This window comes from Mercenaria mercenaria, chromosome 2, assembly GCF_021730395.1.
Source record: "Mercenaria mercenaria strain notata chromosome 2, MADL_Memer_1, whole genome shotgun sequence".
Classification (NCBI taxonomy): domain Eukaryota; kingdom Metazoa; phylum Mollusca; class Bivalvia; order Venerida; family Veneridae; genus Mercenaria; species Mercenaria mercenaria.
Window position 1 is genome coordinate 5365767 of NC_069362.1, and position 17989 is coordinate 5383755.

The window sequence follows — 17989 nt, forward strand, 5'->3', positions numbered from 1 at the left end:
GAGGAATGAGAGAAATTATAATTTTGATGACTTATTTCCATCACTAGACAAAATCTCATAATAAACTAACATTGAAAATTGAAATTAAAGTGTATTTTATCAATGGAGTATAAACCCCCACACCCGAACCTACATTTTTCAACACTGGTGGCAGCGGTGGGAACGGACTTACACACGTGCTTATCAGAAATTTGGACATATATTTCTATTTAATATATTTGTGGTGACAATTAAGTGACAATCATGGGACCTAAAAAGCAACAAGAAAAAGATTCTGTCACAACTGAAGATGATGACAGTCATGAACATGTAAGGGGTGTCAGACTTGTTTGAAGAAGCACGATTCCTGGTCAGATTTTGCACAATTCAATGACGTTGTTCCATTATTCGATAAAAACTTGAATATGGGGAATCAGAATAGGCCAGTCATATTACGAGCGAAGGCTCAAAAAAGTGGGTTATGGAGCAGTATTTTTGTGCTCATGCAGCTGCAAATCATGAAGTTGATAGGATGTTTCAATACACTTTTCCATGGATTAAAACAGACTGGGAAGTACTACCGAAATCGCGCTCAACGACTTCGATTCCATAATAGTCTGGATTTAAATGGTGTACAAAGTGGAAATAGCTTCAGCTTTGGTGACAATAACGAGGAGGTGTTGAACAAGGACGTAAATTCTATACTGGATGAACATGTTGCATTATCCGAGGATGCAGCGCAAACATCTAACTTAGGTTGTCTCAAACAGTTTAACACAGTTAATTGTTCACCTGTCAAAATGGCCAAATTACAGAGAGCTGACCCAGATTTAGGAATTGTGATACAATGGCTTGAAGAAAACAGACGACCCCTGAGAGATAAGGTGGCTGGGAATTCACCAAGTGTGCGGAATTATTGGCTAAATTATAACCTGTTAACTCTGATTGATGGGGTGTTATTCAAAAAGTACATTGTCAGTGCAAAGGACAATCGGCTCTTGTTGATAGTGCCTAGAGTACTATATAAGGAACTTTTGATATATTGTCATGATTCAATTACTGGAGCACATTTAGGAATTTCAAAGACATATTCAAAATTACGACTCAAATATCACTGGTATAAAATGAAGGAATACGTCCAGTTGCATATCAAAAGTTGTGAAAAGTGTGCATTCCGAAAAAGGCCGAAAAACATACCGAGGGCACCATTAACAGAGTACACAGTTGGCCATCCTATGGATCGTATACAAACGGACATAATGGGGCCACTTAATGAGACAGAATTCAGAAATCGGTACATTATAGTGCATCATGACAGATTGAAACCGTTTCATGGAAATAAAACGACCCATTGGCAATCAAACATGGTGAAGTCCAAGGAAAATAACCAAAAATCAAAAATGAAAGGGTACCAGCAAACTTCCAAATCCTGCTTGGACAGTACCAGTCAACAAGTGAGGAGAAGTTCAAGGAACAGGACCCAATACAGACCATACCAACATGGTACACAATAGTTATAAATATTAAAAGTGTTAATTTTTTGGATTAAGTTCATATTCCTTCTGGATTTAAGTGTTAACTAATATTCATCCTGGATTATAAGTGTGTAATTATTCATTTCATTATTCGTTGTATGGATTTAATTAGCGGCTGCATTGGTAATAATAATCCCATTCAGCCTAAGTGTATTCAAATGGATTTATTATTCTTTGTATGGATTTAATTAGTGGCTGCATTGGTAATAATAATCCCATTCAGCCATGGTGTATTCAGATGGATTTATTTGTGGGTTTCATTTTCAGATATTAAAATTTGTGCCATTTATTAAAATCATTTGTTGTACAATTAGATATTCTTGGCACACAGGACTTAAAACTTTGGTAGAGACGACTACCATAGCCATATAAATTAGACATTGTGCCTATTCTTTTTTTTTTCAAATTAATTTAAATAAATTAAAGGCACCAGGACTTACATTAGTAAATGGTAAAGACGACTACCATATCAATGAAATTAATCAAAATTGTGCCTATCATCATACTGTGTTAATATTAAAACAAATAAAGGCACCAGGACTTAGTGTGAGTGAAATAAACATTGTGTGAAGTACTTACATATATATATATTCACCTTATTAGATGAACTGAATTCAACACTGGATTTTATTTTACATGTGTTTTACTAGGACAGCTGGTGATTTTTTTGACACTTTTAATGTTTCATACACACATTAGTATAATAGTCACTTTATATGTATACTACTTTGAAAAGTATTTAGTCACTTAGTTCTTCCGAACTGTAATCCTGAGTTTTATTAAAACATAGAGTATAGCATGTTTGCTACTGTTCACGACACTTAATCATTTATATTGAGGAGCATTTCAATGATATAATAGTTTAGGTATTCATATTCTTATGTATCTACACATAGTATTTGAGAGTAAGAGTCTGGCTCAGTAGTCACTTATATTTTAATGTTAAAACTTAATTGGGGACAATTAAGAAGCTAAGGGTGGGGGAGTGTTGTAAATTTAGCAGTCTTATTAAAGCTGATTTATTAATTGATTCTACTGATGTGAAACTTTGGCCTCTGCTATTTGAGATGTCATTCACCAGTTACCCTCATAAATTGCTTGGGACTGGAGTGTGTTTCATTTTGTATCATTTTATCTGGGTATGTTGTCATCATGTACCATCGTAAACATGTCTGATTTGTTAGAGCTAGAGGTGGCTCCGTATTTGGGATGGTACCATCCGTCAACGGTTATCCTCATAAATATTAGGGGTAATCTTTGTCTTTCATCACTATGATACACTCCAAATATGGGAGGGTAACTGCTTTTGTATATAAACCTAGGTCAGAACTAGGGAGGGGAATTCTTTACTTTTGGCTCGGACTTTGAAAATGACAGATCATAGAAACAAGAAATGAAATATTTACAGTTATAATTATAAGTGACTTTAGACCAGAGGAATGAGAGAAATTATAATTTTGATGACTTATTTCCATCACTAGACAAAATCTCATAGTAAACTAACATTGAAAATTGGAATTAAAGTGTATTTTATCAATGGAGTATAAACCCCCACACCCGAACCTACATTTTTCAACAATATTGTTAAGGGCGAATTGCCTAGAAATTTCCTCTGGGTAAATTTCTTTTGATAGGAGCGGATGTAATAATATGAGTAGTGCCACTTGGCATCCGCTACATGGTTGAGCTCAAGATCATGTGAAACACTCATGATCTTTCTGCATGACGAAATATACCATGTGACTAATGACGTAGGCACTAGGTAAAAAGAGAGCCGCACGACGGCCGCAGAGAGTTTTTGCTTTAGATCTCATAAAACTAGGTCAAACGTGAAATACTACAATTTAATAAACATGCAAATAATTTAAATAAAATAAAGAAGATTTTAAACGCATTTATCTCTTTTAACTCTCCATGTCCCTTGTAACAAAGAGCGGTTAAAATAAAAGTGAAAGTTTTAGAATTGGTTATTATGTTAGAGAACTCTTTGGCTTAAAAATACAAATTAATTAAAAGTTTGACGCGGGGAAATACTGTTTAAGAAAGTGATGTATTTATACCTGGATCGACTCTTAGTATAGTTTTTTATAGTCACTATAGCTTACATAAATACTTTATCATATACCTAAACATATAATGTAGAATTTCTCCTTTCATTTCAGCATTTAGTTTATTTACTTAGAATATTTATTTAAAGGAATGTGATTCAGCAAGATGTAAAAACAATATACATCAAGCAATTTATAAACAGAACAGCTAACAAATAACAGTAAGCTAATCCTTCTCAATAATATACACAAAATGTAAGGATAAATGAATATAAAAATATATAGAAAAAACTATATGAATAATTAGACTGGAAACAAAGAATCAAGCTACTGATTCATCAGTTTTCATTCAAATCGCATCATAGTAACAACATACTTTACATTTACATCTGTTATATTGGCTTGAAAAAGTCAACTTAGTCTGTTGTTCATTGTTGAAATTCTTCTCGCTTTTCAGTTTATGGATTTTTTACCCTTTACAGAAATACATCAATGAAAAATTAGTCAAAAAGTCCATATTCATTAATTTTGGAAACATCTCATTTTCATCAAATATCTGTGAATCATCTACTAAAAGCACCAATGTCTTCACTAACTGCATAATAACATATTTTCTTAAAAATAGCTAGTTAAACAAGCATGCATTTATTTTTCTTTCTTCTTCTTACTATTATTCAAGCTGACGGATCGTTAAAATCTGTCTGGATTTCGGCTTTTACACTAAATGTTGCCATGGCAACAATACCAAATATCACTAATGGCTAGCATGCATACTAACTGTCAATATCCTACTAAATGGCTGAAGATCATCATCTTTTTGGATTTCTTTTTTGAAGATTCGGATGTCTTTTGCTGTCATGTCCTTCTTCTGGATGGAGTTTTTTAAGCAACAAAGACTCAGTCTTGTTTCTCTTAGAAATTGAATCTTTTTCTACATGTAGTATCTTCTTTTCACTGATGTCTGAAAAGAACAAGGCACATTTCAAATATAATCTTTATTCATAACGTCGAAACTGGAGACAGGAATTCAAAGACATGTATTTCAAAATCCTTTATAATGCTATTGATACGTTCAGGTTCAATGCAATTTCAATACTAGAACATCTCATTCAGATCTGCTGAGTGATTTATTTACATATATATCTTTTTTCGCTTAATTCTTACATAGCTATACAACATGATATAACTAGAATTACCATTTGTTGATTACGTTACACACACACATATGTCATCTAATTTCTCGACATTGAGCAAGGTATTCTAGAATGGTGTCAGTGCATCAAATGTCAGAATTTTATAGGGGTATTTTAGGACCACCATACACAAACTTTTCAGGAATAGTGTTTTCAAAACGTATTAGTCCTTAATGTTCAGGAAGACGCTCCTTCACTTGCTAGGCAAACTATTTTCCAGGGAGTATGCCCCCAGAACCCAAGCATTTTGGCTAGGGTATATATCTTCAACTAGCTAAATGAACTGAACTGGTACATTGGTACAGTTACCAAGGTAAAGGAATATATGAAAGGGACTATTGAGATTGTTGTCACCAGAGCTTAATTTTACTAATCCTTGCCCTGTTAAATTTCTATAATGAACCCGTCCACCTTTCAGTTTGGACAGTACCATTAACTGTTTTAAGGGGTGCTAACCAGAAAGATACTGACTGAATGGCGAACAGTGCAATTCATGATCAGTTGCACGGATGTGCAGGCTGATCATGATCTACACTGGTCACAAAGGCATAATTAGTCGTGTTCAGCATGATAAAGGCAAAGAAACCGCACTTGGAGAATTGCAATACTATATAGAATTTATCTAAGATCGATTGTGAAGCGAGTTTACAAATTTCTTTATTGTGATCACTCTAAACCCTCATTTCTAATGAAATTCATCGTCACGAGGGTATGAGAGAAGAGAAACAACTTGGACAGGGCGTCAAGTGCTTTTGGGAGTCAAAAATATAGGTAGGATCCTGAAATATAGGTATTTTGGGGCAAGAAATATAGGATTATATAGGTTGCTTATAATGAAGAAAACACGTCAGACAAGTGTTCTATCCTCCTCCACCACCTACCAGCACTCTCTTTTATTAAACATAAAATACAAAGGAACAGAAAAAGTGGCTACTTTTATGATTTTAAACAAATAACATTTTAACATATATCTTACTTTCATAATAAACTATTAATTCACCAACAGACAAAACTTTACCAATACTGGTACTCAAATCAGTTTAACAGGGAATTAGGCAAACCAAGCCATATTGCTTACAACATATATCAGTACATTGTTAATACAAGTATAAAATATTGTGTTGGGCCTGCATTTGTACATGAATGAAAAAGAAAACAATTATAATCAAACCATCTACAGAACAAAATTACAACAGTTTCATACTTATGAATACCATGATCTCTGTAAACATGATAACACATGATTGACTTGGAAGAAGAGGCAGCTTGCTTGTCTGGTTCAGATTTTGAAGTTCTTGTTGAAGCAGTGGCAGAGCTTTTGGAACTTGATACGGCTGATTCTTGTTTCTTTCCTTTGCTTGATGATTTAGAACTGCACTTATCTAGTCTGTTAACCAGTAACTGTCTCTTTTGCTGCTCAACTTCCCTTTGGTTTTCACGTACCCTGTCCATTTCCTTTCTTATACCCTCTATCTTTGATGTGGCTGTTGCTATCATCATTTGTGCTACAGAAGCACCTTTCATGTCACTACTTTCAACAGCTTTAGATAGCTTTTTGTTCCCATCTTTTAACAGTTCCTCTGCTACAGTCAACCTTGTCTGAATCTCCATTTCTTTTTTAAGCAGTGCTTTTTCTTTTTCAAGCATGGAGGAGGTCTTATTCTTCTCTTCTGTTGCAAGTTCTTCCACTCTTTTCTTTTCAAGCCTTTCTTTCTCTCTCTCCTGTTTCTTTTTCTCTCTTTCTTCTTTTTCTGTCTCAATCCTCTGTTTATACTTGTTATGGGCCATTTTTGCTGCCAGAAATATTTCACTGTTTAATGGTATTTTGTGAGGTTGCTCATCTACAGGATCACTGAACTTAACTATGTCCTTCACAGTTCTGATGGCAGTAACAGTTTTCTCACCCATGGGAACTCTGTCCTTAGTCACTACACTAGTGTTCACTGACAAACTTCTCTCAACCTCTGAATTTCCATGTGGTAATACCAGAGCTCTCTTGACAAGTTGGGGTAAAAATCTGTACTTGAGCTGCCCACTATCAAGCTTCTTCACAAACACTTGTCTCCAATAATGGTCAATTCTATCTTCTTCTTTCAAATCATCTTCTGTTTGATATACCTTCCATTCATCCACAATATTATCAGTCTTATTTTCATCAAAATGCATTTCCTATTCACATTTTTATACATGAAAGCTTTAAGAAATGGAAAATATTCCAACTGAAAAAAGAACTTCCATTACTTAAAGCTTTCCTAAAGCTGGGCTGGGCAGGGTCACTACACCTGAAAGGAATACAAATTTCAATGCCTAAAAGGTAACAGCATATTTATAAACTCAATTATCATAGAATTACTTCTTTTTTAATGGTTTGAACGACCTTTGTATTCCTTGCTTACCACAAAACTTCCAGATTATAGGTATTTATAGGTATTTTGGCAAAATATAGGATTTTATAGGTTATTATAGGTAGAGGGCTAAAATATAGGAAAATATAGGTAAATATAGGTAACTTGACGCCCTGCTTGGAAAGTATTGAGTGTTAGTTCAAGTCAAAAAACTAAAATTAATTAGAAGTTCCCTGCATGTATGTTTCATAACTAGCACATAAAAGAATTAGGGAAGTTTTTTAGATTGCCATTAGATTGCATTACCTTTCAAAACACATATTATACCACTATCTAACGACTTCATTACCACTGCTGATTTTATGCAACCTAAGATACACGCATGCTAATGTTACGCATACTAATGTTACGCTAACAAATACCTACTTAGATTTGCATGTACCATTCGATTCTTCTCAATTCCAATAAACTTCATTTTCTCATCTACAACACCGGGTGGGGCATCTTTTGACTTCACTGCATGTGGATTAGGACTAAAAACTGAAATACAAATAACAAACGTATATCACAGTTATGTTCTTGCATGAATAAAGCGATCTAGTTCAAAAGAGGTATTATATAGAAAGTAAGAATTACAACAGACCTAAGTTTAAATTACGCACTGCTTACCACGCCAATACAGTTACTGTACTAAAATAAAACGCCAGAACCAAACAGCAAAAAATCTAAAGATCTGTTTGTCAATACATGCGTTAATTGCTTACCACGCCAATACAGTTACTGTACTAAAATAAAACGCCAGAACCAAACAGCAAAAAATCTAAAGATCTGTTTGTCAATACATGCGTTAATTGTCGAACTTGGTTGTCTTGCGGAAGTTTTTTTCTGCAATTTACCGTTAATCAACAAAGGAAGGTGAAAAAGATGTAATTGAATGTTATACGTAAATTACCATAAGGTTGGTATACAACTCTTCTTTTCGTAGAGGGGATTTCGTGCATTTAATAGTGGGTATTGCTAGCTTTTCCTACAAAAACATTCGGAGAATAAATGCTGTAGCATAAACAGACAAAGAAACCTAAAGCAGTGAAACTCTAGTGACCATTTTTGGTTGTGGGTTTATCCCGCTACCAAAGTTAAGTGTACTTCTGACAATCATGTAGCATCTTTATTTGATCCCAAATCACATCCAAAGGATGCTGTTCATGTGCTACACAAAGTAGTCCCATTCACGAACAATGCGGATGAATTATCAATGATCAAGTAGTTCTTATTCATCCTCTATCAATTCACACTGGCCATTTAGATTATATAAGATCTGTCAATGATTAGGTATTCCAGCCCATGGTTACATCACTGCTGACTTCCAGCTGTTCATGTAAGGTCAGGCAGAGTTTATCTTAGATATGAGGCACATTAGTATTTGTTTGTCATACATATATATTTATAGATTGGCATTAAAAATGAAAATAACTCTAGCAAAACCCGCAACCACCAGACATCTCAAGGCTTTGATTATCCACGAGATTGTTTAATGTACTTACATGAGTAGATTATCACAGTTATATGTATCGCAAAGAAAACGAGCGCAAGCTTGGGAAACAGCTGCACAAGTCGAGCAATGGGTTGTGGCGCACAAAACAAGGAACAGCTCCTCTTTCCTGCCATGACTGCAAGTTCCTGTGAGGCCCTTGTGTCAATATCAGTTTGTGATCGCAGTCTGAAATACAAACAAAAATAAAAGTGTGCTAAATAATCTGAATTACGAAGGCATACAAACAATTCAACGGTTACATAAAAATTTACATTTTTATATTGAAAAATAAAAACAACAACAAAACAAACACTTATAACTTTGATATAAAACGTCATTAAACTGAATGCTGAATGTTACAGGTATGAGTAAATATAAATTAGTATTTGATAAGGTGCCCGATAATAGGCGTAGAGGAATATATGCTTCAAAATTCAGGGTCATAACTCTTCAAGTTACCGGTACCGATTCGGCCAACTTTGTCCAGTTCATGTGGTATGGATATTAATATATACATTGTGTCACAGTTTGGATAGGATTGTTTCATAATGATGATGCGACGAATTACAGTGTATCTAAATAGACCATCTATGTTCTATCGGCACCGGAAGGACGATGGAGTTCCAGCGACCTTGACTGACAGCTCACCATGAAGTAATAACCAAAACGTCCTCTTTAAATCTACTTTCCTTGGCATTCATTGATTGCAAACGAGTTTTATATTAATGTTAGTCTCTGACTATGATATGTATTACCCTGCAACTTGAATTCAACAACGGTGCCTGCTCAAGTTCACGATTTGTTTGTATGTAGCCGCCACCGGTAACCCATATGAGCAACTCCTCCAGAAGACTGGTAGTGATAGTGCAAGATAAAAGAAGGCGCTCGCTGTCCTGGTTCTTAAGCGTGCCAGGTGTAAAGCACTCATACACGGGACTCTTATCCCAGTGTTATTTTTTGTTGGAGCAACGGGGGCTCAAATTCATGACCCCTGGTGTCGTAGTCACACAGTGTTACCACTGGACCACTGCGTCCGCTAAAGTTAACGATTTTACAAACGGCAGTTTTGTTGGAAAAGGGGACAAAGTTTAATTATACGTAAGTACACACAACGACATTGCATACTGATTCACTATTGCAAAAAAGAGCGTGTTTTAATTATCAAAATTAATTAATGCCTTGAAAAGTTATTAAAACCCATTCGATTTTCACCCTGTCTGTCTACAGACGGTAGGTTTTTGTTGTACAACACCAATTAAATTCAAGATGTACAGCCGAATATTATCGTGTGTATGATGCTATTCCTTAATTTCGTAAATCTTAAGTCTTGACTTGGAATAATGTATATACATATCTTCTAATCTTGTAATGAAACTGTCAATATATCGCAAGAATTACTTATCACTGTCTGATGCATTTCTTTATCAAATATAGGCCATCAGCTAACCCTGTGCAAATGCGCCCTGGTAAGATTGCATTTTCAGAAAGTGACTGTAGACAATACAAAGGTATGCATTTCCAGTTATACTGCACTGACCAAAACAATCAGATACTGATAACGGCTAGAGAAAACTTAGCAGTTTCCATAACAACAAATGTGTTACGCCTAATTTACTGCGATGTTTGGTTTAAACATATTTTATTTCAAACAAATTGATATGATTACAACAGAGATATTAACATTAACAACGATACAATCAATTTGAAAAGGGATACGACCGAAAGCCTAGCTTATAGAGGTCTTCTCCCGATTGAAGTGTAATTACTTATACATCTGACGGTCAAGAATATAATGTTTGAAATATGATTTTAACAATAACAAAGACATTTTCATAAGAAGTATGAAAGGAATGACGATGAGAATTGATTTGGATTAACGAATGCTGGAAGCAGATCCTATATGTTGTGTCATGGAAAGCGTCTACTGTCCCTTATGAAATCTTGAACAGCGATGAATATTTCAGTGTTAGTATTTTCACTAAGATTTGGATCACCGTGCAACAACGTATAGAGCGTGACTGTACATAGGTTAGAGATTTTTTGGAAAAACAAAGCTCTGATATTTGTGTAAAGTGGACATTCAAAAAAGAAATGATGGTTACTTTCTATAAGGCCACAATGACAGAGAGGTGAGGGAGAAATATTTTTGCTATGTAAGTGTTGGTTTAGGGAACTGCACTCGTTGCGTAACCGAGCATGATGAATTTGCCATTTCCTCGTTCCTATATAGAAATGTGCAGGTGTTTTGCGAATGTTACCACGGATTCTGTGTTTGAACGAAGATAAAGAAGGGGAATTTTGCAACTGAGGAGATAAATCATTCCATTCTCTTAAAGCCGATGGAAGAAAAGAATTATAGTAAAGTGCCGTACGAGTACGTAGTTCCTGAATGTCGGCGGCATTTCTCAAGTTGTATGTAGCTGTTTCTCCCACAGTTTGCGGAACAAGCGAAGACAAATATTCAGGTGTGAGACCATTTTTCATTTTATACAAAAGAATCAATTTGTGATGCAATCTACGTGTTTCAAGTGATTCCCAGGGAACTTCTTTATGAAGATTATGAAATGAAACAAGCTGTGTCGTTCCAGACACAATTCTAGATGCTTCGTTCTGTATTTTGTCAAGCTCCTGTTTTTCATATTGAGTGCAATTGCAATAAACAACGTCGGCATATTCGAGAATGGGTCTTATAAAGGAAAAATAAATGATTTCGAGAGATTTTCTGTCAAGTTGAAATTTAAGTTTGCGCATCAGATGGATCCTCTTCCAGGCCCGTTCTGTTATGTGTGTTATGTGATTATGCCAGGAACCATCCTCAGAAAGATAAACTCCAAGGTGTTTATGAGATGTTACAGTTGATATTTGTTGATTATTCATGAGAAGTGGAGGATGAAGTGGTTTATTTGCTTTGCGTGAGATAAGCATAGTTTTTGACTTTGATGGGTTAAATTTTACGAGCCATGTATCTGCCCAAGTAGAGATTTTGTTGATGTCAGTTTGCAAAACTTGAGCGGAGATTACAGGATGGTCAACTACAATATGAAGGCTAGTATCATCAGCAAACATGTTAATTCTAGCACCAATATCTTCAACGATATCGTTTATATAAACTAAAAAAAGGAGAGGTCCTAGGATTGAACCCTGAGGAACCCCAGCCTGGAGAGAACACCAGTTAGATTTAGCACCAGGTAGAATAACAGATTGACGTCTATTTGTGAGATAGTTAGAGAACCAAGACAAGAGAGGACCATCAACACCAGCTTTACGAAGTTTCAGAAGAAGACCATCATGCCAGACTTTGTCAAATGCTTTGCTGATGTCAAAAAAGACTGTTCGGATTTCAAGACCATCGTCCAAAGCTTTGCAGAAAGTGTTATATAGGTACGTTAATTGGTTGACAGTGGAATCGCCTGGTTTAAACCCAGATTGCAGATGTGAAATAAAGTTGTTTGCATTTAAGAAGTTGAACAGATACTTGAATATTATTTTCTCAAAGACCTTTTCAACACAACAAAGAAGAGATATAGGGCGATAATTGTTTGGCAAAGCTGGGTCACCTTTTTGAAAATTGCGCAAACATGAGCGTCTTTCCAAAGTTGGGGTACAATACAACGTTGCAAAGAATGATTAAACAAGGAACACAATGGATATTTAATGGCCGAAGCAGTCTCTTTAAGTATTCGATTATTAATGTCATCGGGTCCAGTTGCTTTGTTTGTCTTCAGTGTTATGAGAGCATCTTCAACATCTTGCGGGGAAATTGATATTGTTAAGAGTTTGTTTGTTGGCTCCTTATAGTAATTATGAGGTAGTTCTTTGTTGGCTATATCCAGAGAAGATTGGCCGCAGAAGAATTCATTTAATAGGTTAGATTTTGATTGGGGATCGAAGACTAGTTCATTTGTTTGTTCATGTTTAAGTGCTGGGATTGTTTGTTTTTCATTAGGTGATAACAGTCCTTTGATTAATTTCCACCAGTTTGTTTGTGAGTTTGTATCTGATTTTAGCGAATCTGATATTTTATTGAAATGATCTTGTTTAGCACTGCGAATGAGTGATACTATTTCATTTCGAATTTGTCTAAACTTACGCCAGTGTAGAGGTTGTTGTGAGTGTTTAGCTTTTCGGTACAGTTTTTTCCTTTTGCGAATTTTTTGTTTTATTTGTGTTGTTATCCATGGCGAGTCATTTGATTTTACAGTTATAAATTTGGTTGGAATGCATTGTTTCGATAAATCTAAAAGTGTTTGTGTTACTGATGCTGCATATGCTTCAATATTGTCATCTTTAAGAATCTCCCAATTAGTGTTGCATATGTTTCTACGCAAGGAGTCGTAATCACCACGATCATATTGCCAAACAAGACGCTTAAATGATTTCAACTTAGGTTTTGAGAAAGCAAAAAGAGCAAAGATGGGACAGTGAAAACGTACATTTTGGTCCAGAACCGGCTCTCCCACGCCCGAGGCAATTACACGGTGACTGCATGATACAAGAAATAGATCAAGGATGGAAGAAGATGTCTCAGTAAAATGGGTTGGTTCAGAAATAAGCTGGTTAAGATTAAAATATTGGCAGATGGAAGTAAGTTTACGATATGAATTAGGATTAGACAGGTTAAAGTTGAAATCACCAGTTACAACTATGTCTGAAATGTTAGTGTCAAGAACTAAACTGAGAGAATCTTCTATCAAAGACGTATATATGGCATTTGAATTTGGGGGTCTGTAAAAGGTACCAATTAAAACTCGTTTCGAGTGGGTGAAGGATACTTCAACCCAAATACACTCGAGGTCTGTTGGTTCGAGATCTGGTCGTCGAATATAATGTAGGCTATCCTTAACATAAACAATAACTCCGCCATGACTATCTCCTTTTCTGTCCCTTCTTTCTGGCGCATGAAAACCTCTAAATCGTATATCGTCACTTAAGTCACTAGAGCTGAGCCATGTTTCAGAAAAAGAAAGGACATCAAAAGAGCTAAACTCGGCTTCCAGAACATCAACCTTGTTAAAAAGACTTTGTACATTGTAATGCAGCACAGAGAGACAACCAGTTCCCGACATAAGATCTGACAATGACTGTGATATGGTAGAAGTAGATGAGCACGTTGAGCTAACAGAGTGAGTTGATGATGGACCAGGATTCGGATGAACGTCGCCAGCAAGAACCAGCAGGCAAACCAGCCATGTAATAAAGGTCATAATGAAAAGTGTGCTAATAGATTTATTTACGAAAGAAGTATTTCGTAAATAGTTAATTCCAGTAAGGGATTGTCTATATGGGTGACTGATATTGTGTTTTATTTGAATCTTTACCTGCGTGTAAGCACTGTACGTGTATATGTTATTTGAATAGATGGACAAAATTGTAGTTATATGCAGAAATATAGACAGTTTCCACGGACTTGTGTATGACTGCATGATCAGCGAAAGGCGATTATTACACACTATGTGATTGATGCAACCAACAACAAGAAAGATATTGTTTGGAGCATACAATCATACACAAAAAAATGTGCAGATCGCAGTCCAACATTCAAAGAAATCCAAATCAAATAATGGCTGCAAATATAAAACAGAGATGAAAAATCTTTTATGAAACACTGATGAAAATAAATGAAAAGAAAGAAATTCATAATTGTTTGATATGTATGGGATGAAAAAAAAATAAATATGATGAAAAATATCAGATTTCATTTACAGCGAAAGTTTTACACGTTAACTAGAAAGATATTTGAAATATATATATGATACGATATATCGTGATTGTAACAGAAAACTGTGGTCTAATTTGATATTCATATTGCTTATACAAATTTCCTAGAAATTAATATTAAATGAAGGCAGCCTTGTCAGATGAAAGTTTACACAACTAGAAGTTTGATTAGATGCCCAGCTGGAACATATACTATGATAAGATATACTGCCGTGCTGTCATAAATTTTATGTTAATTAATTCAAACCGTACCATAAAATACATCAAGCTTAGATGTTCAAATTCAATACATCCATGTACATATTACATTTCATTGTCTGTATAAGCACGTTTTATGTTTGATTTAGGTCCCTACAAGTTCTGGATGCATAACCGGCAACTGTGCATTTGAATCGATCTAGGGATTTAAATTTACGATGACATAATATCTTAATAGCTGTAATCTGGCACTTACAAAGCAAGCTCTCGTTTATTGAAATTATTGAAAAATAACAGTGAAATGTGAAATACGCATTTGCCGGTATTCACTCGTTTTAAAAAAAAATCTTCAGCATGATGAGCGCAGGATATGCATGGCATGTTTTACATACTAGTTTTATTCTCCGTTATCTAAAAGTTACAATAAAATCGGAAACGTCATTATTTTTCCATACTGACGTCTGGTTTCTATATAATACAGATCTAGTGTGCGTTGTGAACGTCATTTTAATTGGTCTTCGGTACTGTTTTACAAATTCGTATTATATACATCTGACATATAAAAACGTGTATAGATACGTAAATCATTAGCTTTGCATCGAGAAATAAGCATTTGTTCTTCAGCGGAATGATAATGCGCTCCTAGAGCAGCATTATACAAACTTACAAAGCAAATCATCTATAAAATACGGTTATAATAACCACAGGCAATCGGCGTGTGACTTTGACCCCTTATGAATGATGGACCTCCCACCCTGTTCTCTACAACCCAGATCCCCAACATAATAACAGAAAAACACATTTCCAAACAAAAATGCTATATATATAAAAAAAATATATTAAAAATATATTATAGCATTTTTTTTTGAAATGTGTTTTTCTGTTATTATGTTGGGGATCTGGGTTGTAGAGAACAGGGTGGGGGTCCATCATTCATAAGGGGTCAAAGTCACACGCCGATTGCCTGTGATAATAACAGTAGCTCGATCTGGGATGCTGGCTCGAGTGGATTTTTGCCAGATCGGATCTCACGAGGCGCACAGTAACGGATAGCTTTGATTCTCATATGATGACATGTGAAAAATAATACAAGCAAACAGTCAATCTGCATGCCAGTAAAAGAATGAAATAGAATTTTTTACAATAATGTCTTAGTCTTAAATGCAAAAATTATCAACCTAGATCTATCCTCTATACCCTAAAGTCCACTAGAATCTATACATAAGAGCACTGTATTTTTTTCGGGGTGTCCGGAACATGCCACCTCGCAAAAAATGTTAAACTGTTGTACCAGATCCATTTCTGAAGCCCGATAGCTACGCTGCTGTAAAGTAGATAGATCTAGTTTGCACTTCCTACGTATAAATTACTCAATACATGTAGATTTTCTATGTAATCGATTGAAAAACCATGGAGTGCGATATCATAATCTTTGTCAATAATTGCATATTTCAAGCACATAGCATATACAACATTACAATGCATACACAATAAATGTAGATCTGTTTAAAACGTACTTACATCGCTGTTTAATATTCACTCCATTTTGTAGATACGGTGTATCAACTCGACCTACTCAAACGAGTCTGACTGATACTGATAACGCTACAGTTAGATTCATACAACTTATTCCAACGCATGTTATCCGCTAGATAATCGATACGTCGATACACACTATAATCAGACTTTAAGTCCCGTCTACACACTACAAGAAAATCTTGTAGGGCCCATAAATCATTAGATAATTTATATCTTGTACAAGCAATTAGTGCTTTGCAGTATTTCTTGAACTTGGAAGACACATTAATTTTAAATAGAGGGAAATCATGACAGGTAAATAAAAAAGATGGCCGAAATGATACCGGTACAAAGTGTTTATAAAGATCAAATATTTGGACATTTAAAAAATGAATCATTGCTGAAAACATTGATTGAGAAAAACTCTAGTTGAAGTGATAAATATCTAGTTGAAGAACAAAGCTTCTTAAAAGATATTATTTCAGGAAATATGATGATAAAACAGTCATATTTTGTTAATATGTAACCTTGTGAGAAACATGGTTGATAATGTAAAAATACTTTTTGAGAACACCGAACCTGGAACAACTGATACGTATTAGACCTTCCTGACCGAACTTGCTGATGTTACTCTTCCACTGGAGTACTAGATATAATTTTATTAATGAATTCTATAAACTTGGCTGTTGAGCATGTCATTCAATTAAAACATCATTTTTTTCTGCTGTCCACACTGCCATGTTTATTGTTAAATTATCAAAGCCAAACATTCAATGATGGTTTTATTAGATCTCAATACACATTTAATGAAAAACTGTAAACAAAATCCCTACCATACTGGGCAGGTGCTCCTCATCGAAAACCCTTTATCAGAGCATTTGGCAGCACTACCATCCAAGAAAAATAGGACGAGTTCTAAACCCTACAAGATCTTGTAGCCGAAAATTATCTGGAAACTGCCACTCAAAAAGACACTAATGAGGGACACAATGTACTGTCTACACTATACAAGTTGCTGTGATTTATATCTTGTGCAAGTGTTCTTGAATAGTGTAGACCAGCCTTAAGCTAATTAACTTTAAGAGTTATATTATGACATTTTAGAAGACTAAGAAAAACAAACATATGCGTTGAGGATTATGAACACTAAAATGCCTCTACAGTTAAAGCAAAACATCGTGCAAGTTTTTCCCACCAAGACTAATATTTTGAACCAAAATCGCCGCCGGACCCAGATCATACTCTTAATAATATTATAACAGGCAGTTTTTGTTTTAGAGAACTAATATCTTATTAATCATATTTCAGAAAATACACTGAACATATATTTTGTGCTAAAATAATTGGTAGATTTGTTCCTTTTTTATATTAAAGAATCTGTCCTTTTCCCTACAGCAAGATCTGTTAAACAAAAAGGGAAAATACATTATATCTGAAATCTATGAAAAATCTGTAGGCCTATGTCACGCACAGCAGAATGGAAAATACATTTTATCTGAAATCTGTAGGCCTATGTCACGCACAGCAGAATGTACGTCTCTGGCACACTTTGCATTTGGCACACTTCGCAAATTTCTCTCGTACATGCACGATTCATACAGTAATTGCCCTCGTAATAATGCTATAATATAGTACACGTATATAATCTAATTTTCAAGTTAACGATTTTTCTTTTAAATATGACGAAGTTTGGACATTTTCGAACTAACATTTAAACAAAACTTAGTTTCATCAATTCGCAACACTTACGATGTGGATTAGACTTACACTCTGTTGAGATTAAACATTTCCTATTCTATTTAAGAAAAAATCCTATATATATATCTAACGACTGTTGACAATCTGGATGTGCCATGGATTTACTGAATCTCTCTGTAGCGGCTCTAGATTCACTATATAAGTGTCCACCCCTCAATCCTAA

The 17989-nt window shown here is 35.0% G+C and overlaps 1 protein-coding gene across 1 annotated transcript; it reads right to left on the reverse strand.

Moving 5' to 3' along the window:
• Positions 1 to 7031: 7031 nt before the first annotated feature.
• On the reverse strand, positions 7032 to 13838 carry LOC128548404 (uncharacterized). Its single transcript, XM_053523061.1, has 5 exons — positions 12245 to 13838; positions 10826 to 11993; positions 8645 to 8820; positions 7543 to 7640; positions 7032 to 7037 (listed from the first exon to the last, which is right to left on the reverse strand). The coding sequence occupies exons 1-5, from the start codon at positions 13836 to 13838 to the stop codon at positions 7032 to 7034; spliced, it is 3042 nt and encodes a 1013-aa protein (XP_053379036.1).
• Between the last annotated feature and the right edge of the window lie 4151 nt (positions 13839 to 17989).

Bases quoted from the DNA above. Each gene is read 5' to 3' on its own strand.
- LOC128548404 (XM_053523061.1), bottom strand. From the start codon at position 13,838: ATGACCTTTATTACATGGCTGGTTTGCCTGCTGGTTCTTGCTGGCGAC. The intron at 8,821-10,825 runs GTTACGCAACGA...TTTGTATTTCAG, and splicing joins TGGCAAATTCATCATGCTCG to ACTGCGATCACAAACTGATA. The intron at 7,641-8,644 runs GTAAGTACATTA...TTTGTATTTCAG, and splicing joins AACTGTGATAATCTACTCAT to TTTTTAGTCCTAATCCACAT.